Source organism: Thalassophryne amazonica, chromosome 19 (genome assembly GCF_902500255.1).
Source record: "Thalassophryne amazonica chromosome 19, fThaAma1.1, whole genome shotgun sequence".
Lineage (NCBI taxonomy): Eukaryota > Metazoa > Chordata > Actinopteri > Batrachoidiformes > Batrachoididae > Thalassophryne > Thalassophryne amazonica.
Window position 1 is genome coordinate 2,388,843 of NC_047121.1, and position 23,593 is coordinate 2,412,435.

The 23,593-nt window shown below is 42.2% G+C and overlaps 2 protein-coding genes across 2 annotated transcripts in view; both read right to left on the reverse strand.

Moving 5' to 3' along the window:
- Nucleotides 1-293: 293 nt before the first annotated feature.
- alkbh1 (alkB homolog 1, histone H2A dioxygenase) overlaps nucleotides 294-23,593 on the reverse strand; it is a 75,019-nt gene continuing 51,719 nt past the window's right edge. The window contains exon 7 of the mRNA XM_034159649.1: nucleotides 294-385. The gene's annotated coding sequence lies outside the window, so the exon portion shown is untranslated. The remainder of the gene's footprint in view (nucleotides 386-23,593) is intronic.
- LOC117500866 (SRA stem-loop-interacting RNA-binding protein, mitochondrial-like) lies at nucleotides 12,917-22,318 on the reverse strand. Its single transcript, XM_034159650.1, has 4 exons — nucleotides 22,221-22,318; nucleotides 18,553-18,611; nucleotides 15,199-15,306; nucleotides 12,917-13,159 (listed from the first exon to the last, which is right to left on the reverse strand). The coding sequence occupies exons 1-4, from the start codon at nucleotides 22,288-22,290 to the stop codon at nucleotides 13,091-13,093; spliced, it is 306 nt and encodes a 101-aa protein (XP_034015541.1). The 5' UTR covers nucleotides 22,291-22,318; the 3' UTR covers nucleotides 12,917-13,090.

The following is a 23,593-nucleotide window of genomic DNA, read 5'->3' on the forward strand; positions in this document are numbered from 1 at the left end:
TACTGCTAAACCTGACAGATCATGACCTTTGACCTCTGTTACCTTTACCCTTCCTCCAAACAACCTTGATAGGACAGACTTCATCTCCACAAGTTTATCAGCTTTGAAATCAGACTGAAAGCCAGATTCCATCCTGTCCAGGTGATCTCTGATCATCGCTCATCTGAGCGATAAAAACTTCTGAAAAGTGACCTCTGACCTCTGAGTTTACTGTCAGAGTTTGTGTCTGAAGCACTGACATCATGTCTGTCAGCAAATACCAGAAAGGCTTCAGGCAGGTTCCGGGTCCAGGTCCCACCACCTACCTCACAGTCTCTCCTCTGGTTAGCATTGCTGAGATGGTGAGGAGGATGGCGGGAAGCTGAGTCCAGGTCCCACCACCTGCCTCACAGTCACGTTGACCCTGCAGCTCTGCAGGTATCTAGAACACACGGCCCAGTCTTCTGCAGACACCATCTCCACGACAGACGTTTCCTGGTCTGAAGCGCCACCTCGGTGGCTGGGGTGTCCCTGGGGTGCAGGGACGATGCGTGGTACGGCGTGGTACAGGAGACGGCTCTGTCCTGACATCACCATCACGTCCCCACTGTGCACATACATGGCGGTGGGCCTGTCCTCTCTGCAGCGGCCTCCGAGGAGGAAGATCGCCGACTGCCCAAACTATCAAAGACAAAACAAACAGCATGAGGATGGCATCATGTGGGACCGAAGGTGCTGGACCCCTTTATATTAATGTAGGGGGTCTGTGTGTCGTAGCACGTTACAACAACCAGAACCAGTCTGACACCCTTCAGGACGGTCCCAACAAGTCCAGGAAAAGTCAGTCCTACAGAGGCCCGTTGGTGTTGCTGCTCATCTCCGGATCCCACAGCATCAGGCGGGTAAGAGTCAAAGAGTCACGCAGGTTACAGCTGGGTAGACTCAGACCATGCATATTACGTTTCTGTCCAAGGACACAGACAGGAAGCATGAGTATCCTCACTGCATCTCAAAGAGCTCCTAACTTAGCCCAACGTATCCTGCAAGGACTCCCATCCTCAGAGAGACCCGAGAGGTGTCTGAGAGCAACTCCAGGCAAGGAGTTGACAGAAATTCCTGTCTTAGTGAGGAGGTGCTAGGTAAGACGTGGTCTTCTAAGACCTGTGATTGGTTGTCACAAAAAGGGGAGGGGAAATAAAAAAAAATAAACACGCTCTGCGCTCCTACATATAACACAGTAAAATCAACAGGACCATATAAATGCATTAAGAAATATGTAATCGTGAAAATTATTTAATGTTATGATGATGATACTTAGCATAATTAAATAGGCGCAATTGCCGGGCCCGGTCGCTAAACCTGTAAACTGTTGTGCTGCAATGCTTTATGGGAGTTCTGGGTTTTGGGGTAAAATCAGGGATGGAGCCCCCCCAGAAGCTGAAAGGTTTTTGCAATTGCTAATGCTCCCCTGAAGCATTTACTCAAAATAAAGTCTGAAGAACCTAAATGGTATGGTGAGATGCTGACGAGCTTCACTCATTCATGTCCGCGACATATGCATATTATTAATGTGTGAATATGGTAACAACAACCTAACAATTTCTAAATACATTAAGACAGTAAATTAACATAAAATAATTATGTAGATCAAGCTGGCAGCGTGTTATGACTCACTGTCATCCTACACACGGAGAATATCTCTGCTTCCTCTCTGTCTTTTCCACCAGCTTGTCTGTTTAAGACACTCTTAGGCTTCTTAAAAGTTCTCCTCCCTCCTCTTACCAGTTTGGTACCTTAAGAACTCTCTTAAGGCCTAAGGTGCTTTGTGGACAACTTTCATCTTACCAATGGAAAATTCTGAGAAATGTCTAAGAATTTGAAGAATTCTATGATTTTTTTCATAGAATAAAGTCACTCTGAGCTATTTTTAGCCTCAGGCTGCTTGGTGGATACAGGCCCAGGTCTAACACATCTAACCGTGTAAGTCATTTAAACCCCTAGAGCCAACTAGAGCGTTGGCTCGGCGGGTAGAGCATTGGTCTGCTAATCCAGGTAGAACACAGGCTCTCCTGGAGACCAGTTCAAATGAACTGAAGCAGAAGTCCTGTGTAAACATGCTAACAATGTGAAACAGGCTTTAATCTGTTGGTTTTGATGAAATCCAAATTCTATGCAGCAGTATTTTGATGGCGTAGAATATCATCGAGTACATCTACGGGTAAATTAAGCAGATATTTTACACTTTAGACTGGCTGATATACCTTAACCTGTCATTTGTCCTCATTTTCAGGTGGCTGTTCCCATGAGAGAGGCAAGTTAAATAGTCTACTTCAGGTTGTTGATAATACAATAATATTTTTTGAAGGCAATAGAAGCTTTGGATAACAACAGTCCTGATACATAATTTCTTAACTTATTTTCTTTATTTTCAGGACTTGTGTGGATAATATTTGGTGGCGGGTGAAATGTTGAGTAGAATTAAATTAGCTCCCCCCCCCCAAAAACAAACAGTTTATCATCCCACCCACAACCAGCCCGCATCAATTTTTAAATGTTTTTTTTATTTTGGCAAATTTCATTGACAGCGGCACAGCTGATGCAAGAAACCGGCATGTCCACTGGGTGGTGAGTGTGCTTTGGCCAAAGACGGTCACTGACAACCACAGTCAGTCGCTCTGTGTCACTCACACACACTGTGCATGTATATCAGCACAATGACTGTATTTCAACATGTAAACAAGATTTATTTTTAAAATATCTGATATTTTCAGTTCCTCACTTGGTACGTAGGTGCTGTAGGTGTCATTTTTTCAGGCTTGAAATGATGTATGCATCTGTTTTTAATAAAATAAAGTTAAAAAATCTGCACTCCCGCATCACTTTTTCTGATGTCAAGGATGATAACGTAATGTTTCTTTATGGGGCCTTAACTGTATTATGTATTTACAACTAATGTATTAATACTATTATTAATTCAGAATATCAAAATACCCTTGTGTACCAGATTTCAGTAACCTGTGTCCTTTAGAAACCAAGATACTGACCATCAGTGTTTCAACAAAACAATCATGTTGGAATTCAAGATGGCAGCCAACCCAATTGTCAGACCTCTTGGATCCGGCAATTTTTGAATTCAGCATTTGAAAATGCCCCTGTATGCAAATTTCACACTTTCTGCCAAAATTGAACATCTTTTTTCACATATCTGCTCAACTATGACATCTCAATGAACGCTGCATGTCTCCAAAGAGCTGCACAGCTGCTGCCAGGACCTTACAAGGTCCACTCAGGATCCACTCACAAACCGCCAGAAAGAGATATTAGGCATATTTGGGGGGGGCTTGTGTTTGTTGTTATGTGCCGTGGGTGTTCAGCTGTGTTTTTAGTTTAACCACAGTGAGGACACGCACAGAGACACTCAGAGCAGACTCTGAAAGATTAAAAATATCTTTGTAAACTCTGCACTCTGTGAGACATCTACACTCAAACACACAGAGGGACAGACACAGAGGGACAGACACAGGGACTCCCTAATGACAGAGAGGAGAAAACAAATGTTATTCTAAAAATCAGGGCCTGTATCCACAAGCAGCCTGAGGCTAAAAATAGCTCAGAGTGACATTATTCTAAGAAAAACCTTAGAATTCCTCAAATTCTTAAGACATTTCTCAGAATTTTCCCTCGGTAAGATGAAAGTTGTCTGCAAGCACCTTAGGCCTTAAGAGAGCTCCTAAGAGTATCTTAAACAGACAAGCTAATGGAAAAAGACAGGAAGCAGAGATATTCTCCGTATGTAGGATGACAGTGAGTCAGTAACACGCTGCCAGATCTACATAATTATTTTATGTTCAATTACTGTCTTGTTTAGGTTCTTGTGATCATATACACACTTAATATGATCATTATTTTTTATATTATCTGTATTATTAATATTGTTATTTCTTTTGTTATTGCATCTATTTTGTCATTTGATTTTAAATGGAGCACAATGGAAATAAGTGTTTTTACTTTCTTGTGTATTTTTAACGTATTTACAAAATTATGTACTCACAATGAATGTAGTAAAACTCACGCATGCTTTTAATATATAGATATTTGGCCTGTGCATGAGGTTCGTTCAACATTTTCAAGCTGTGTAACATTTCATTGAATTTTGAGTTTCATCATAACAAATTTATCCTCTCGATTACACGTCTTAATGCAGTTCAGCTTCTACAACCCCTGGCAAAAATTATGGAATCACCGACCCTCGGAGGATGTTCATTCAGTTGTTTAATGTTGTAGAAAAAAGCAGATCACAGACGTGACACAAAACTAAAGTCATTTCAAATGGCAGCTTTCTGGCTTTAAGAAACACTGTAAGAAATCAGGAAAAATAATTGTGACAGTCAGTAACAGTTACTTTTTTAGACCAAGCAGAGGGAAAAAATATGTAATCACTCAATTCTGAGGATAAATTATGGAATCATGAAAAACAAAAGAACGCTCCAACACATCACTAGTATTTGTTGCACCACCTCTGGCTTTTCTAACAGCTTGCAGTCTCTGAGGCATGGACTTAATGAGTGAACAAACAGTACTCTTCATCAATCTGGCTCCAACTTTCTCTGATTGCTGTTGCCAGATCAGCTTTGCAGGTTGGAGCCTTGTCATGGACCATTTCTTCAACTTCCACCAAAGATTTTCAATTGGATTAGATCCGGACTATTTGCAGGCCATGACATTGACCCTATGTTGTCTTTTTGCAAGGAATGTTTTCACAGTTTTTGCTCTATGGCAAGATGCATTATCATCTTGAAAAATGATTTCATCATCCCCAAACATCCTTTCAATTGATGGGATAAGAAAAGTGTCCAAAATATCAATGTAAACTTGTGCATTTATTGATGATGTAATGACAGCCATCTCCCCAGTGCCTTTACCTGACATGCAGCCCCATATCATCAATGACTGTGGACATTTACATGTTCTCTTCAGGCAGTCATCTTTATAAATCTCATTGGAAAGGCACCAAACAAAAGTTCCAGCATCATCACCTTGCCCAGTGCAGATTCGAGATTCATCACTGAATATGACTTTCATCCAGTCATCCACAGTCCACGATTGCTTTTCCTTAGCCCACTGTAACCTTGTTTTTTTCTGTTTATGTGTTAATGACGGCTTTCGTTTAGCTTTTCTGTATGTAAATCCCATTTCCTTTAGGCGGTTTCTTACAGTTCAGTCACAGACGTTGACTCCAGTTTCCTCCCATTCGTTCCTCATTTGTTTTGTTGTGCATTTCGATTTTTGAGACATATTGCTTTAGGTTTCTGTCTTGACGCTTTGATGTCTTCTTTGGTCTACCAGTATGTTTGCCTTTAACAACATTCCCATGTTGTTTGTATTTGGTCCAGAGTTTAGACACAGCTGACTGTGAACAACCAACATCTTTTGCAAACATTGCGGATGATTTACCCTGTTTTAAGAGTTTGATAATCCTCTCCTTTGTTTCAATTGACATCTCTCGTGTTGGAGCCATGATTCATGTCAGTCCACTTGGTGCAACAGCTCTCCAAGGTGTGATCACTCCTTTTTAGATGCAGATTAACGAGCAGATCTGACTTGATGCAGGTGTTAGTTTTGGGGATGAAAATTTACAGGGTGATTCCATAATTTATTCCTCAGAATTGAGTGATTCCATATTTTTTTCCCTCTGCTTGGTCTAAAAAAGTAACCGTTACTGACTGCCACAATTATTTTTCTTGATTTCTTATAGTGTTTCTTTAAAGCCAGAAAGTTGCCATTTGAAATGACTTTAGTTTTGTGTCATGTCTGTGATCTGCTTTTTTTCTACAAAATTAAACAACTGAATGAACATCCTCCGAGGCTGGTGATTCCATAATTATTGCCAGGGGTGTATGATTGGATGATTTCACTGTCCATTCATGACTAGGAGGGCAGAGCATGTTTGTTTTTTATTTCTCCTCCCCTTTCTGTGACAACCATCACAGCTCTTAGAGGACTGCGTCATGCCTAACAACAGGGTCAACCCCGCCCTCCTCACAAAGACAGGAGTTTCTGTCCCCTCCTTGCTCAGACTTGCTCTCAGGACACACTGCTGGCTCACTCTGAGGTTAAGATTCATTGCCAGGAAATTTTAGACTAAGTTAGGAGCTCTTTGAGAGGACTGAGTCGCTTCACGGAACGAGCGCAGTATTTTAACATCTTGAATGCAGTATGCATGCAGTATATCTTACATGTTGCATCCAGTCTTGATTTTACATCAGGACGGCGTCAGCACGAACCCTGCCTTTTGGCAGCCTAACTGACGGGAAACCCATCGTAGCAAAGGAGAACTTTTATCAAAGATAGACGTATCAAATTCTGAATACTGTTAACCCTACAGGAGGATCAGCCACCAACCCCGAAGAGTCCAACACCCTGGAACAATGGCACAAACACCAACTTAATGGTCCATCTGTCAAATCTTCCACACTGCCGTTATGCCTCTCTGACGTGCTGGAAGGCTGCAGGTTTTATAGCAGAGCTGCCCGCATTACCAGCCAATCTGCCAACTCGCCCACAACTCAATAACTGTGAAACATTACCAACCCATTATCTGTCATTAAAACTCTGAGCAGCACAGACTTCAACACCGACGCTCACTACGACGCTGGAACTTCATGTTAGCTGCGAATCCCTCACAGTCACCTGCAGACTAATTACAGCTTCCCACATGGTCAGATCTGTACTTTTTACTCCTCATTCTTGGTGATTTTAGCTCATCAGAAACGTAGGACGCAGACTTACAGAAGCACGGCACTGCCACCGGGGGGTGGGGGGGAGTGTCAGTATGATGGTTAAAACATGACAACTGTTACTTTCTAATGTGACATGTTTTTTTTCTGTTGTTTTTTTTACTGGTACGGTAGCGCGAGCCTCCATACAGAAAACTGTTAAGACAGCCTTCAGTTTTTTCAGAGGTACTGCAGGTTCAGAGAAATGCAGTGCTTGATTTCTCAGTGAACAGGTCGAGGGTCACTAGACCACAGACAGGGAGGCAGCTGATGACAGATTCTTCAAACCAAATATCTGAGCTCTGCCATCACAGGTCAACGCTTTTCTAATCCTGTTGGGAATGAAGACTCCTTTGGATGAGCTCAGAGGAGGAAACATCACCTCTTCTGAAGGCCTCATCATGAAAGACTGCCCACATTCCACTGGGGTCGTTTCTGCCTGCAAACACCCTGTTCAACAGTCTGACCCAGAAGCATCACAACGTCTGTGATCAGAGGCGACTCAGCAGACTCTTCTACAGCTGATGATCTGTAGTTTGTGTTTCACACCTGAAGGACAGCAGTGGCTGAGTGTGGTCCAGTTCTGACTCGTCCAACGTGGATTCCCAGCGAGGAGTCAGCCTGGTAGTAGTTGAGGATGGCTGCTTGCGCACTGAATCCTGGGAAGCCGCAGGCGGCCGCCACACAGGAGGACAGCGAGCTCAGCTCCACAGGAACAGCGAGCAGTGGTTCTGCCGAATATTTCTGTCACACACAACATGCACCTTCACAAACAGGAAACAAAACCCTACTTTCAAAATAAAGGCCAGCGTACTTTCAAATACAAAGTTATTAATGAGAAAAATGTAAATTAGTTTTTAATGTCACATTGGAGACCAAGAGAGAATGAAGAGAGTGAGAGGTCAAGAAAATAACTCCTCTGGATCCAAACCCGCTTTTTAAACACATTAGCGCCTGTCACAAAGAACAACACTGAAGCTGTTCTGTTCACTTTCCCCCTCAGATTCACTAGTATTCATTCAAGGTAACAACAAGGAGGGAAAGTACTTTCTTCTGGTTTCTAATATGGGTGTTATTGATGTCAAGTCAGCGGTCTTTGTCTCTTATGTCATTTATTTACCTTTTAACCAATGCAATGTGTGTGTGTGTTTATTTTATTTATGTATTTTATGGTTGTTTGCTGTGATGATTTGAGGCATTTAGTCAAATTCCCCCTTGTGGACAATAACATTCTTGTATCAGTGGGTTAGTCTGTTAATCAACACTATGATTGTTAATCAACACTGTTCAGCACCACACACACATGAAACACCTGGTATGTACTATCTTACAAAAGCAACTTGTTTTCAATCACAGAAATATGAATAATGTCATAGAAACAGCTGTCAATCAATGTCAATGTGTTAGTTTTATGGTCATGTTGTACGGTGTATGTCACACGTCCACGTGGAAGCGATCACCTGTTTACCAGCAAGAGAATCTCAACATTTTTAAACATTATATTTAGAACAGAAACAAATGCTTGTGCTGTGTTTGTATCTACGACACGTCGGCCCTCCTGCTAGATTAACAGACTGCTGCTTGTACAGGAGAGACGTGGGGTTTCCTCTCCTTCATTAAATTAAAAAACGAGACCTACAACACGTTATCAGTGCCGGGACAATGAGTTTCATAAATCGCCATGTGATTCTCAGCAGGACTGCAGCCTGGAGGACTGAGGTGTGCGCTTCACCTTGGTGTCCCCAGTTATAGTGGTACCCAAGGGTGACCCATCGCAGCTTCTCCAGCAGAGTCTTGGCTTGCTGCTTCCCCCACGAGGAAGCCTGCAGAGATCAAAACATGTGAACTGTTTCAGCATCAAAACTTCTACAAGACTTCCTTCTAACCACGGATGAACTTCAGTGCCATTAAAACGATTACAGACATATTTTGTTGGATCAAAATAAGCTGTGTGACCTCTGAACTTTGCACACTATAAACACAGTGAGCAATGACTCACTGCTGCACTGCTAAGTCAAGGTCAGGGGCTATGGCCTAAAATCCAAACCGAAGTTTGAAGCACAGACTAACGGTGTACACTCACCGGCCACTTTATTAGCTAACATTACTAGTACCGGGTTGGACTTTTTGCCTTCAAACTATCTTAATTCTTGGTGTCAGATTCAATAAGGTGTTGGAAACGTTCTCAGAGATGTTGGTTCAAATTGACATGATGACATCACGTAGTCTGTCCACTAACCAGTCTGTCCATTCTCTCTGACCTCAGCAAGTAATTTCATCCACACAGCTTGCTGCTCACTGCATATTTTCTTTTTTTTTTGGACCATTCTCTGTAAACCCTGGAGAGGGCTGGGGTGTAAATCACAGCAGTTTGTGTAATACTCAGACCAGCCCGTCTGCCACCAACGAACACACCACATTCAAATTCACTTAAATCCTCTTTCTTCTCCATTATGATGCTCAGTTTGAATTTCAGCAAGTCGTCTTCACCACGTCTAGATGACTAAATGTACAGAATCACTGCTTAGTTATTTGTGTTAATAAGCCACTGGACAGGTGTAGCTAATAAAGTGGCCAGCGAGCAAATAATATTGACATATTATTTGCCACATGAATTTCAATATAAAGAACAGTACAGTCAAGCCATCGTAGAAGCTTCTGACTCTAACAGCTCGACCACGCATTAAGAAAAATCACCTTCAATCCAGTCTGCTTCTAAAGGTTTGTGTTCATTTATTTTATTTTAAAAAATAGTAACTATGTCTTACCAATTCTAGTTAGTGCAGAATTACAACTGCAAAACTACAGCACAGAATAACGGTGACTGAATGATGTTTAAGTTGTTAAAACTACATTCATTCTCATTGTTACCGTAGTTTATGGACTATAGAGTGCACTTGAATATTAGCCACACCCACCAATTTTAAAAGAAAGAAGAAATTGTACATAAATAGGCTGCACTTGTCTATAAGCCACGCCAGTCTCCATGTTGTTTACACAGAAAGATGTTAGATATAAAGATTTTTGAACTTTTAATTAAATACGTACCGTAAATGCTTTTTTCCCCTGAAGGTGACACATACATACTGACACAACATCGTCCAGCATGTGCATGGAGTCTCTGCTCCACATGGAAAACTGAGTAATTTCAGCACAGAGCCCTACAGGTGCCCACAACTGCAGAGGGAAGGGCTAAAGAACAACAACGTGTCTGGAAAGCCCTCACAGTATGTGGGTACCCACGATGGTCCCTGGACAAAGTGCAGATGTCCCAGAGAACAAAGAGACCAGATAGACAGGAGACGGAGACAAGAAGACGAGGAGTGTCTCTCCCTTATTTAGCAGGAGTAGGGGAAAAACTACAGAGGATCTTCAGACAGCACAAAATACCAGTTTACTTTAAACCGGTTAACACCTTGAGACAGAAATTAGTTCACCCTAAGGACAGGATCCCGAGTTACAAACAGAGCAATGCAGTGTATTCTATCAGATGTCAGGAAAACTGTAATGAACACTACATAGGTGAAACGAAGCAACCTTTACACAAAAGGCTATACCAGCACCGCAGAGAGGGCGCCAGTGGACCTCAGTCTGCAGTTCATCTCCACCTTAAAGACACTAACCACACGTTTGAGGACAATATTAGCCAGAGCGAAGGAATGGTTTGAGAGAGGGGTCAAGGAGGCATTCTATATGAAACAGTTGAAACCCAGCCTTAACCGGGGAGGGGGTCTGAGACACGCTTTATCCCCTGTGTACAATGTGGTACTCAGGTCAAAGGAGTTTCAGTCTTTTGTTCATGGTAATTAATCATTCATGTCATCAAGGGAGCCATCAGAAAGGCATCCATCCCATCATTAGAGGGACAGCTGTCCTGCCATTAGGTGTGCTAACTACAGAACAATAGTTGCTAATTAGAGCTATTGTTTAGTCACTAGCCTGTAGCAGTCGGCCTCTCAGTAGGAGGGGTCTGGTTAGGTTTAAAACTCCAGCTTTTGTTGGCTTCTGTTTTATTCTTCTCTACAAGAGTCAGACAGAAGTCAGACTTCCAGAGCAAGAATTTTAGCTGAGGAAGCTTCTGCGATTTGAAGCGGAACGTCCTCGCGTCAAGCAACCCAGTCCAGTGGAAGATTCAAGCTTCTCTACTATGAGTAATTTTAACTTTTTCTTGAGATTTCATCACATGCAGCCAGAATCGGATGGAGTCTGTGGTGAATGAGATGTTAATGAGGCGCTGGGATTTTTTCGACTTCTTGTGCCAAGACAGAGACCCGGTGTTGAAGGGTCGGGGCAGAAGGCTCCATCCGCGAACTGAGCTGATGGCTCAACTGTGGCACAAAGTGCTGGAGAGGGAGTTTTCTTCATAAAACAAATAGGTAAGACCTTATATTTACACTGTGTGTGAATTTACAGCGCGTGAGGAGAGCAGCTTTCAGGAAATCAATTGACAGCATCAACAGACGTACTTCGACTTATAAGAAAGCCTGTAAAAATACATAAATTGGCCACATCATTGTTTTAGCCGCAGTGTTCAAAGCATGTGAAAAAAGTTCAAATCCCAGCCTGACCAGAAAATCACTAAGGGCCCTTGGGCAAGGTCCTTAATCCCCGAGTTGCTCCGGGTGTGTAGTGAGCACCTTGTATGGCAGCAGCCTGACATCGGGGTGAATGTGAGGCATTATTGTAAAGCACTTTGAGCATCTGATGCAGATGGAAAAGTGTTATATAAATGCAGTCCATTTATTTATTTAAAAAAATAGCCGCTTATAGTCTGGAAATTACAGTATTATCATTACATCCACCAGGACGTAACAAAATTATCTGCATTTATTTATTTGTATGTCTGTCTGGTAGCAGGGTTACATCAATACTACTGCATGGATTTTGACGAAATTTTCACCACAGGTATGTATTAGGCCGTGGAAGTCTCCATTAAATTCTGGAGGTGATCCAGATCCAGATTGGTGGACGTCAGAAATCTCAGATTGCTCTTGCTATTGTTGTTGCATCAAATGGGGAAAAAAATGTTGTAGAAGAATTTTTAGGTCCATATTTGAACTGTGATGAACTATCAAGTGTCCTGATCCGAACTGTATGTCCTCTGGTTGAACTAGCAGGTGTTCAACCCCCAAAAAAGGGCTCTATTAGTCATTTAGTCTGTCAGGGGCTTTCCAAGGCCTTTTAGGTGCTTTCCCGCAGGCCACGTGCAGGGGCCTCAGGCCAGCTGCACGTGTGGCTGAGGCCACGTGCGGAGGGGGCCTCAGGCCAGCTGCACCTGTGGCTGAAGGTCTTTTAAAAAAATCAGTTGTAAATCCTTCATGTTTTAATGGGAGCATTTGTCACATTGAAATAATGGCCTAACACCTGCTTAGGGTTCACTAGAGGACGCTTCCAATAGAAAACCATGTCTTGGGAATGAAATAAATAAAAAAGTCGAAGGAGGAGCGATGCCCGCGGGTCTCCAATAAATAGACGAGCGCGGTTGTCATATTCAGTCTCTCTAGAGGACTCAGTTTGTCTAAGCTTTGTGTCGAAGGCTTAAATAAACTTAAAAACTCTGTGCATTTTATCTTGCTTAAGGCTGAATTATTCTAAAGTGTTGTGTCATTTTCTAGCATATCACTTGCAATTAGTTTGTGTATCTAAAGACGACACTGAGAAGACTAAAGACGAGCCGCGACAGAACTTGGCGAGCCAGCTTCAGGAGGGTCCAGGGGCATTCCGGCAGCCAGCAGCTCCCTTCACAACTGCTGCTCGGTTCTGATCCAACGACTCCCAGGATACCTGATCGATGCAGAGGTCCTTCAAGGAGACTTTCAGCGTGTCCTTAAATCGTTTTTTTTCTGGCCATCTTTGGAGTGAGCACCAGTCTGCAGTTATCCGATGAAGAATCGCTTGAGAAGGCGCTCGTCCTGCCTTCTGATGACATCACCAGCCCGGCAGAGTTGAGACATGGGGTTAACAAAAAACCCAACCTGTCCTCTGAGATGATCAGCGAGGTCGGCCCGTTCACATGGCTAAAGAGTGCAGCGGGACTCCGGTCTCCCATGGCTGACAGAGACGGACCTCCCTCCCCCTTGGTGACCTCAGACCTGGTCTCTGTTGGCCTACGAACTCCACGGAGGCAAACGGCTCAGAACTGACCCAGGACTCACAAACTGAAACAAACATCTTTATTGTACTTTGTTAAATTCGACACCAGAGTTACAGAAAATGATGAAAACAAACTGGAGACGATAAGAAAAAGCTTCCTGACAGACAGATCTGTGCCAGTGCAGAGTCCACCAGGACAGGAGGAACGTGTCCACAGAAGCTTCCTGCTTCAATGTCTGACTTCAGTCAGAATCCATGTCTCTGGTGGGGTCACGTGTGTTAAAAGTCTTTCTGTTCCTCTGGACCAGGAGCTGGAAAACACACAACACACAGGTTACACCTCAAACTCAACAAGAACATTTTACCGCTGCTTGCTGACCAACATGTCAAAGACAGCTAAAAGAACAATCTACAGGTCAGGTCTGGGAGCTCCCACCACAGGTCCTGGATGGCAACCACTCAGGCAGACAACTGATCTAGTCCCACATCTCGCTTAGATAAAAAAAAAAAGTTTGAATCTTTGAAAATAAGTAAATTCTCGACCCTAAATAATCAAAATTGGTACTGAAAAAGTCTGAAGGACCTAAATGACATGGTGAGATGGTGAGGAGCTTCACTCATTAATATCGGTAATGTGAAACATTAACGTGTTATAATGTGATTGTGTCATGATAAAATACTGTCCGTAACACAGATATAAACTGTGAAGTACTTATGTAACTCAGGACTGTTATGAAAACAGTTGTACAAACTGAAGGGGATTTGGGGGCTTCAAAGGTTTGTTCATTTAAGAACCAGACAATTTCAGTGGTGTTGACTTTGAGTCTGTTCCTCTTCTCTCTGACCCTCTCACACGGCACAGAAGTTTCTCTCATATGAAGATAGATTTTGTGCAGCTTGTAAAGAGTTGGATAAACAGCGGTTTGGTGTTTCTCAGGGTTCCTAACCTGTTCTCAAACTGTGCCATTATGACTGATACATCGTTATATATATATATATATATATATATATATACATACATACATATACATACACACACTGTATATTGTATTATTATATAGCTGTGATGCTACGCACACTCTAATTGGCTGATTACCGGTCGGCTATTTTCCCATATCTACACCGGTTACCATAACAATCGGTCCGTAACATGTATTTTCGTTACAAACCAGGAAGCTAAAAACATGATTAGAAAAACTAAGTCGGACGTGAACATACTCCATAAATATCTAAACAGCATCAGAAAAAACAAAGATTGAACAGCTAACGAGCCGACCATCTGTTAGCAAGTACTTCACGAAGGTGAAAAAAGCAAACGTCAACAGCATATTTGGGTGATACAGCAAGTTTGCATGTTATATATATATGAATATAAAATAAACGAATAATTAATTTGGCTATCAGACCGCAGCTCGGTCCATACTGACACCGTGGTCTGATATTCCCCGTACAGATCTCTCACTATTGCCAATCCTTATCCTTGGTCTTCTCCAGTTACTGGAGTCCTTAACACTCAGGCACCCGCGTGCTGGATCATCACATCACATGATTGGGTCACATGGCCAAAATGTTGTAGCTGATGTTCCTCATCTTAATTTCTCTCAGTAAATGCTTGTTTGATAGAAAGTCATTCAAGTGGTAGCCTAGGATCCTCCAAAGAGACCTGGTACCAAAGATCCAGTGGTCGCCTTTTGTCACAGGTTGGTGTCCAAGTCTGACAATCCAGACAGCAAGACGGGCAACACCACGACCTGAAAGACTTGGGCCCCGGTTTGCCTTCAAAGATCTCAGCATCACAAAGCATTTTATTTTTTATTAAACATAGCAGTTTCTACAAAAATAAATAAATATAAAGCAATGGCCCCACTACTGCCCCCTCAGGTGAGTGGCCAACAAAAAAAAGAAAATTTTAAATAATAAAACACAGGTGCAGAGCTCTCTCAGGTGAATGTCAAACAAAAATAAATACACAAATAAATAATAAAAAACAAGGCCCCACTGCATGCTGGGATCAGTGTCAAAAATAAACAAACAACACTGTTTGTCTGTGTGTCCCTGTGACAGACGGGCGTCCTGTCCAGGGAGAACCCGCCTCTCGCCCTGTGACCACTGGGATAGGCTCCACCCCCCAGAACCCTTAATGAGTGAAAGAGGGTATAAGAGATAGATGGATAAATTAAAAAACAGCCACAGAGTCAGATCATGAAAGTGCTACAGTAAAAACTGATCAATTAAAAACTAATCCCACTGCCACTCTAGTGGGTATCAAATACATACATCAATAAAAACCAAACGGCCCCAGAACAGTCCGACTGATTTGTGAGAGGACAGCAGCGTGTGAGCTGCTTACCGTGTTGCCCTCCACCACGTGTCTGTCCTTCTCCAGGGCGCTGAACAGGTCCTGCTCCGTCTTAAACATGATCCAGCAGAAGCCTTTGTGGAAGCCCGTGTTCTGATCCTGATCGAAGACAACGCAAATCAACAAGTCAACACGGCAGCAGAGGGGCCAGCCTTCAGCCGCCAACGCAAACAGACGCTGCATGCCGCTTGAAGATAGAAAAAATTAACACAATGGTATATTCTGCACCAACAGACTGTGGGAGAGATTTAACATTTGACCCGTTCACTGAGATTATTCTGTCTGCTATTTTGTCTGGCCTGGCAGCAGGACTCGTTAGCCTGGCGGGTGAAACACTCAGTGAAACATGATGGCACTAACGGGGCTTTGGATTCTTAGTACCGCGGTCCAACTCCGCTGCCACATTTCAGAACTGGAGCTGAGACGACTCGTGTCACATCACGCAGGTTTTATTAACATGAATAAACACAGTAACAACCATGTTAGACATGGTAAGTCGTGAGTGATTACTATAAAACCGTAACAGCCAACATCTCTGAAGTCCTGGTGCCGGTCCAGTCAGAGGACTAAGAAGCTCCTCCTGTAAGCTTTAAAAAAAAGTGTTTCCTCTCTCGTTGTCTGTGAGGCGGAGCCAGTGTTTGATCAGCAGCACACAGCGCCGTGTGCAGGCCTCAGGAGCAGACCTCCCCACCACCACCACCACCAAAACCACCCCCTTAACCCTTTAAATATCCTCACATTTTTCAACAGAATGCAGTCAACACCAATACGCTCTAGCAAAGGGCTGAATGGACCATTACAGGGTTATAGTGTCCACACTTTAAGACATTCTTTGCACACAATAACAATCAGATTATACCACTCTGAAAAATAATATTATCATCATCATATTGACTTACTATTTGTCATATTTCAGAGCGAAGTTATGCAGTTTGAGTCATGTTGACTTTGAAGCCTGGATCTGACTGATTTTGAATTCCCGACTGTTTCCAAGCGTCTGCTTGTCCAGACCACTGATATGAATGAATCCAGGACTAAAGTATTTGTCCTCAAAGGGTTAAAAATAAATTTATTCTTCTTCCCTCTCACCAGACAGTGTGGACGAAAAAGAACTTTCAGTTATAAACTTACAACCCCAATTCAAATCAAGTTGGGCCGTTGTGTAAAATGTAAATAAAAACAGAATACAATGATTTTCAAATCCTCTTCAACCTATATTCAATTGAAAACACCACAAAGACAAGATATTTAATGTTCAAACTGATAATCTTTATTGTTTTTGTGCAAATATTTGCTCATTTTGAAATGGATGCCTGCAACACGTTTCAAAAAAGCTGGGACAGTGGTATGTTTACTACTGTGTTACATCACCTTTCCTTCTAACAACACTCAATAAGCGTTTGGGAACTGACACTAATTGTTGGAGCATTCTTGCTTGATGTACGTCTTCAGTTGTTCAACAGTCCGGGGTCTCCGTTGTCGTATTTTGCGCTTCATAATGCGCCACACATTTTCACTGGGCGACAGGTCTGGACTGCAGGCAGGCCAGTCTAGTACCCGCACTCTTTTACTACGAAGCCACGCTGTTGTAACACGTGCAGAATGTGGCTTGGCATTGTCTTGCTGAAATAAGCAGGGACGTCCCTGAAAAAGACGTTGCTTGGATGGCAGCATGTGTTGCTCCAAAACTTGGATGTACCTTTCAGCATTGATGGTGCCATCACATGTGTAAGTTGTCCATGCCATGGGCACTAAACACCCCCATACCATCACAGATGCTGGCTTTTGAACTTTGCACTGGTAACAATCTGGATGGTCTTTTTCCTCTTTTGTGCAGAGGACACGACGTCCATGATTTCAAAAACAATTTGAAATGTGGACTCATCAGACCACAGCACACTTTTCCACTTTGTGTCTGTCCATTTCAAATGAGCTCGGACCCAGAGAAGGTGGCGGCGTTTCTGGATGTTGATGTTTGGCTTTCGCTTTGCATGGTAGAGTTTTAACTTGCACTTGTAGATGTAGTGACGAACTGTGTTAACTGACAATGGTTTTCTGAAGTGTTCCTGAGCCCACGCGGTAAGATCCTTTACACAATGATGTTGGTTTTTAATGCAGTGCCGCCTGAGGGATCAAAGGTCACGGGCATTCAATGTTGGTTTTCAGCCTTGCTGTTTACATGTAGAAAGTTCTCCAGACTCTCTGAATATTCTGATTATATTATAGACTGTAGATGATGGAATCCCTAAATTCCTTGCAACTCAACATTGAGAAACATTGTTCTTAAACTGTTGGATTATTTTGTCACGCAGTTGTTCACAAATTGGTGATCCTCACCCCATCTTTGCTTGTGAACGGCTGAGCCTTTTGGGGATGCTCCTTTTATACCCAATTATGACACTCACCTGTTTCCAAACAGGTGTTCTTTGAGCATTCATCAACTTTCCCAGTCTTTTGTTGCCCCTGTCCCAGCTTTTTTGAAACGTGTTGCAGGCATCCATTTCAAAATGAGCAAATATTTGCACAAAAACAATAAAGTTTATCAGTTTGAACGTTAAATATCTTGTCTTTGTGGTGTATTCAACTGTATATAGGTTGAAGAGGATTTGAAAATCATTGGATTCTGTTTTTATTTACATTTTACACAACGTCCCATCTTCATTGGAATTGGGGTTGCAGATCAGCTTTGCAACCCCCCCCCCCAATTAATTTCTACCACTTATCTGGATTCAGTTTGCGGTGACAGTAGACCAAGCAGCTCGTTCCACACTTCCCAATCCTCCAACCAAGTTTCTAATCTTCCCAGGCATTCCCCAACACAGGATTTTTTTTTTTAATTCAGTGATACTGTTCTTATTGCAATTTAAAACAATTACATATTTTATTTTAAAGTATTACGTAAAATACTGGATATTTTGTTAATTTCATTTTTCATGGAGGACCACATCATTTTCTTTGCTCACTGGATTCTTTTTAAAAATGGAACACAAAGTTCCTCATTTGTCTCAGGGACTTTTTCAGACACCCCCACCCCAACACACACAAGGATCCAATCCATGGATTTCAAACCATATCAGATTTGAACCATGTGGTTTTCCTGATTCATGGCACCTCTAATATAGTTTAAATATCACATTTTAAATCAATATCATTTTCTAACGTAAGTGTTTCTCAGACTGTTTAATAAAGACTACAATGTCTCAGACAGGAAGGCTTCTTGTTTTGGGGTATTCAGGGAGTTAGGTGGACTGTGAGAGTTATTTGTTACTTAAGTGGTCCTTTGTACTGCTTAATCTAACAAATGGGTAGATTAAAAAAAATAATAATTTCATTCTTGGAACTTACCACTGGCAGGATGCACTTCTTCACAACACCAAACTGTCCAAAATATGTCTTCAGCTCATCTGGAAAACAAAATGTGTGATTTGAAAAGTAGGGGTGTTAAAAAAGAAAATCAATTTATGTCTTTGTTATCCTAATTCAAAATGTTCAAAAACAACATCTCTGTTTTGTTTGCTTCTCCTCACTGTCAGTGAGCTGCTTCTGTCCCCGTGTCCCGCTGCAGGAGGCGGAAAAATAAATTGAATTTGCTTGCTAACCATTTTCTTCCCATCTAGGAACATAAAAGCTGCAGTGTACAGATTCAGATGTGTTAAAACGCCGTCTCTGTATCAGATCAGAGCGCAGAATAAAGTCAGACACATTAAAGCTACTGTATGCAAGTTTACATTCAAAATCCTGCTAATTACCACTACACTAACGAGGAGTTAGCAACGAGCACAATCACACAACATGAATTACAGCAGCTACTGTAACTGGAACCACTTCTAGTCCATGAGCCAGACCATTATTTGGTACCATCTGGGGGCACTAAATGCCACTATGTTTTCTGAGTAGCCCCATGTCTTAGGAGCTCAAAAAAGTCAGGGGGCCAATTCCTGTGTAGTAGCCTTCTTAGAAAATTTAGCCTTTTTTTTTTTTTTTTTTAATGAGACCCCTGCATAGAAATGGGGCAGAAAAATAAAGCAATAAAAAAATGTTTGTTTTAATATCTCAGCAACTACTATAGCCAGAGAGACACTTCTGGTGTCTAAATGTATATTTCTGAGATCAGGGAATTAATTTTTGATAATTACAACACTATCAGATTAATATTTATGTCATGGTTACACTATATGGGTCTGCCGAGGATGTTTTTCCGCCAACTTTTTGGACTTCCATTTTCTTACTTGACCTGAAAAAGTGCTCTATGTTAATTTCTTATACTTCTGTGAGTAGCCCAAAGCCTTGGGAGCATAAAAAGGCCAAGGAACCATTGATATGTGGCAACATACCCCATCAAAATTTTCTACTAAAACAGAAAACCTAAACGTCATTAATTCCTCTATTCCTGCTCCCTTGTTTGCACTCGGGGTTGCCACAGCAAATCCAAGGTGGATCTGCATGTTGAATTGGCACAAGTTTTACGCTGGATGCCCTTCCTGACACAACTCCACATTTTTTACATACATATACATATATATACATACACACACACATTTGCTGTAGTTATATATTTTTATTAGGACAGGGTTTCAACTTTTATAATAAGCAACTGTCAGATGATTATTAAAATTAAACATTTTATGTTTTTTTTAGCAATAACATACAGTGTAAATTTTCTATGACATTACAGTGCACAAATGCTTTATGAGACTATCTATGCTTTATGGTGAATTGCATTTTCAGACTATGTACTACAATGAACAACACGTAACTTTATATACAAATAGTAGATATATATGTATAGGAATACTATAAACTGCTAAGAAGAATGGCATCAGGATAAACTTATCCATTTCATGTACTATCAGTGTTCTGCTAGTCTGAGCTTAATAACAAAGTAAAAGTTGAGAGGCAGTGTATATGTGACAAAGCCCAGACCGAACACTAGCTAAGAATCTTTAATGAGTCTATGCATCATAATCATCATCACTGCTCTCTGATGCAGCACTTTCAAACTCCTCACTGTCATCATTTCTCACATTGCTACATGTCTGCAAGAAACATGCTGCTGAGCATTTCAGTGAGTTTGCTACACGTGAACATCTTGGAGCTTTGCATTCTTTTTTGCAATTGCAAGACATGAACTGAAGCACTACATGTGGGGCAGGTGACGCAGTCATCCAGTTGATTTTCAGTTGGCCATCTTCTAAGAGTCATCCATGATGTACAGGACTTGGAATTTCTGGCATTGTCTCCAGGCAGCACCTCCAGACAGCAGCTTGATAGGTGGCTCTCAGACAGTGTTGCAGTAAGGTGTCCTCACAAGGAGGCAGGTGACAGGACTCAACTTCACCCTTCTTCATTTGAAACACATGGTAGTGGAGCTCATTCACTTTGGTGATGGAAGTTGTGAGGGTATACAAAACACATGAAGTCTTGTAGTCTCTGGAATGTCAATCTGACATATCCCATGATTTTCCCAGTTCAACCATTGTTTGGTAATGATGTTCCTTGTTTGATTGAGTTTGATGAGTTTTAGTGCTGACAGTTTTCCCTTTACAGAGAAAGCACTGACTGAATCATTGCCAGTGAAGGCATGCATGCCAAGTAAGAGCAGAAGACAGGTCCTGCCAAGCTGATGGAACAAGTCAGTCCACTGATGTATCTCACCGTCCCTTTGGTTCCCTTTCTGATTACAATTTCAGCATTTATGTCACCACTGCTTGCAAGTGCAATTATTAGTATATCTGTCTTCAAGACAATGATGACTGTATCCACAACTTGAGAAGCATGTTTTGCATGAAAGAGCATCCTACCATCTGCATCTTCTCGTGTTGAACAGAGGTCTGGACACTCATTCCAGTTGGAGAAATAAGCTGCAAGCATTTGTTCTCAATAGTGACATACATGTTGTAGACCCAAGCTTGTTGAGGGACTCTGGTTTCTTACACTCATTTGCCCAAAACTTGGCCAGAGCCGTCTTGCTGTCAGAAGAATGAAGAAGACTTCTCCACTGTTGAATTCCGTGACCTGGTTGACCTGGGTTGAATGGTGAGCAAATGGACTCCACTCTCAGATGATATGCCTTCTCGTTCAGCATTTTGGATGCTGGATGTGTCCTGCATACATCAAAAACATCTATTCGTGAGCTTCCTTTACCAACCCACAACACAGCAACAAAAAGTGTCTGGGCAACTTCAGAGAAGGTCATTCTGTCACCGTCTGTCTTGCGAACCAGTGCCATACCAGGAACGATGCAGGCAGATTGTGAGAGAGGCTCATCTCTAGGAGTCGAACATAAAAGGCAAAATTTTCTTAATAAAGCTACCACACAGGGATGCCCCCCGCCCCCACCGACCTTTTTGAGCTCCTAAGACATGGGGCTACTCAGAAACATAGTGGCATTTAGTGTCCCCAGATGGTACCAAACTGTAACATTTGGGCCTCTTGCTCATGGACTATTCAGGGACAGAAAAAAAAAAAAAAAACAGACCCAGTGTCGCTGTCCGAATCCCCCCTTAAAAATCGGTCCGCCGTGTATTCACTGTGCATGCGTCATTTCGGGAGCGCCAGCAGCAACTTACCAAATATCGCCTTGTTTCTGCTTAAAACCGACTTTAGAATGATTTAACAGGTTTTACTTTTGTCATCTGATGGTTATAATCACAATCCATTTGATCACTTTGGGTGTAGAGTCAGACTCAGGGAGTCAGTCTCAGCTGCTGTTTTAATGGTTCTGATCCACTTGCATTTTTAATGGTTCTGTGGTTTTCACGGTTCCGGTTGTGTGACACGTGGTTGAAGGTTTTGTTTTTTATCGTCGTGAGTTCTTCCCGGTTTAAAGTCTCTTGCAGACCGACCGGAGAAAATTCAGTTCCGAGTTATTTCTGACTCTTTTATCATCATTTTAACTGTAAACTATGAATAAATAATGAAGGTCACGGAGGTTAAAGATCAAAGCTAACCGACAGAACTACACGTCACAACACAAACCCTGAGACAATTAAAAAAAAACACCGGGAACTTACTGGCGCTCAGCGTCCACGGAACTCTGTTAACAAATAACTCAAAAGCCTTCTTAGACGCAGCATCTGACATTTTTAATTACGATTATTCTCCTCTTCCTCCACTTCTTCTTCTTCTTCTGTGACTTTTATTGGCGGCTTGCAATCTCAGTGCACTACCGCCATCTACTGGACTGAGGTGTGATCACTTTGGGATGGCAATGGACAACTAAACTTCAAATAAAACCTAAAGTCTCCTCGCAAGTTGAGTTCTTTTCAGAAAATCTATAAGTTGCTTTGGCTGTGGTACTGAGCACCAGGTAGACTAAGTAAGTGGTGTAATGAAACAGAGTTCTGTGTTACCCTTTTAAGTTCCTCTCTCTCTGCAGAGTATGGCTCCATGTCCAGGACTACATGCTGTTCTGTTTCTGGCCTCTCCACAGTACAGACACATCCTCATCTCATGCTTTCCTATTTTGTGTTGACCGCTGTTCAGTGCCATGTGGCCTGTTCGTAACCTGCTGAACCAGGTGTCCTCCTGGCATGTGAATGAACCGACTCTTTTACCTGCTACCATTTGTTGAATACTGTACAGATGCCTGCCCTTCTCCTCCGTATCCCATTTGTCCTTGCCAAAGCTTCTGAGTACCATCTTTGATTATTGCTTTGAACTCTGACTTACTAAGTGGCACTGGTACTCTACTCTCTGCCTTAAACTTGTCTGCCCTCTCACTGCCCTCAATACTGGTTTATGCTGGAACACAAGTGAAATGTAAAATGATTTTTAACTGAGTCAATCAAAAAAAAAACAAACAAAAAAAAAAACAACTGAAGAACTTCATCTAGAAGATCCTGTCTACATGCAGAATTCTCAGTCTGGATGCTCATTAAGAGGACATGGAATCTGTACAAAGCACAGACTTAAATGCTTAACTTCCCCCAGCCACTGTAGCGCCATAATAATGGTCATCATTTCTGCAGAGAATATTGAGAAGTAGTCTGAGGTCCTTTTCTGAATCAAAATATCATATTTTGGAATGTAACAGCCACCCCCGTTTTACCTGATGGGTCTTTGGACTCACAACACCACACCCTGTACAAAAAAGGTCAGAGTCACCTCCACCTCCTGAGGAGACTGAGATCCTTTGGAGTGAGCAGGCCTCTGCTTAAGACCTTCTATGACTCTGTTGCAGCCTCAGCTCTCCTCTATGCTGTCATCTGTTGGGCCCCGGGAAGCACAGAGCGGGAGAGAAAGAGACTGAACAGCTGGTCAGGAAGTCCAGCTCTGTCCTGGGCTGTCCTCTGGACTCTCTTGAGGAGGTGGCTGAGAGGAGGGTGTTAACCAAATTCAAATCCATCATGAACAACAACTCTCACCCTCTGCACCGGACTGTAGT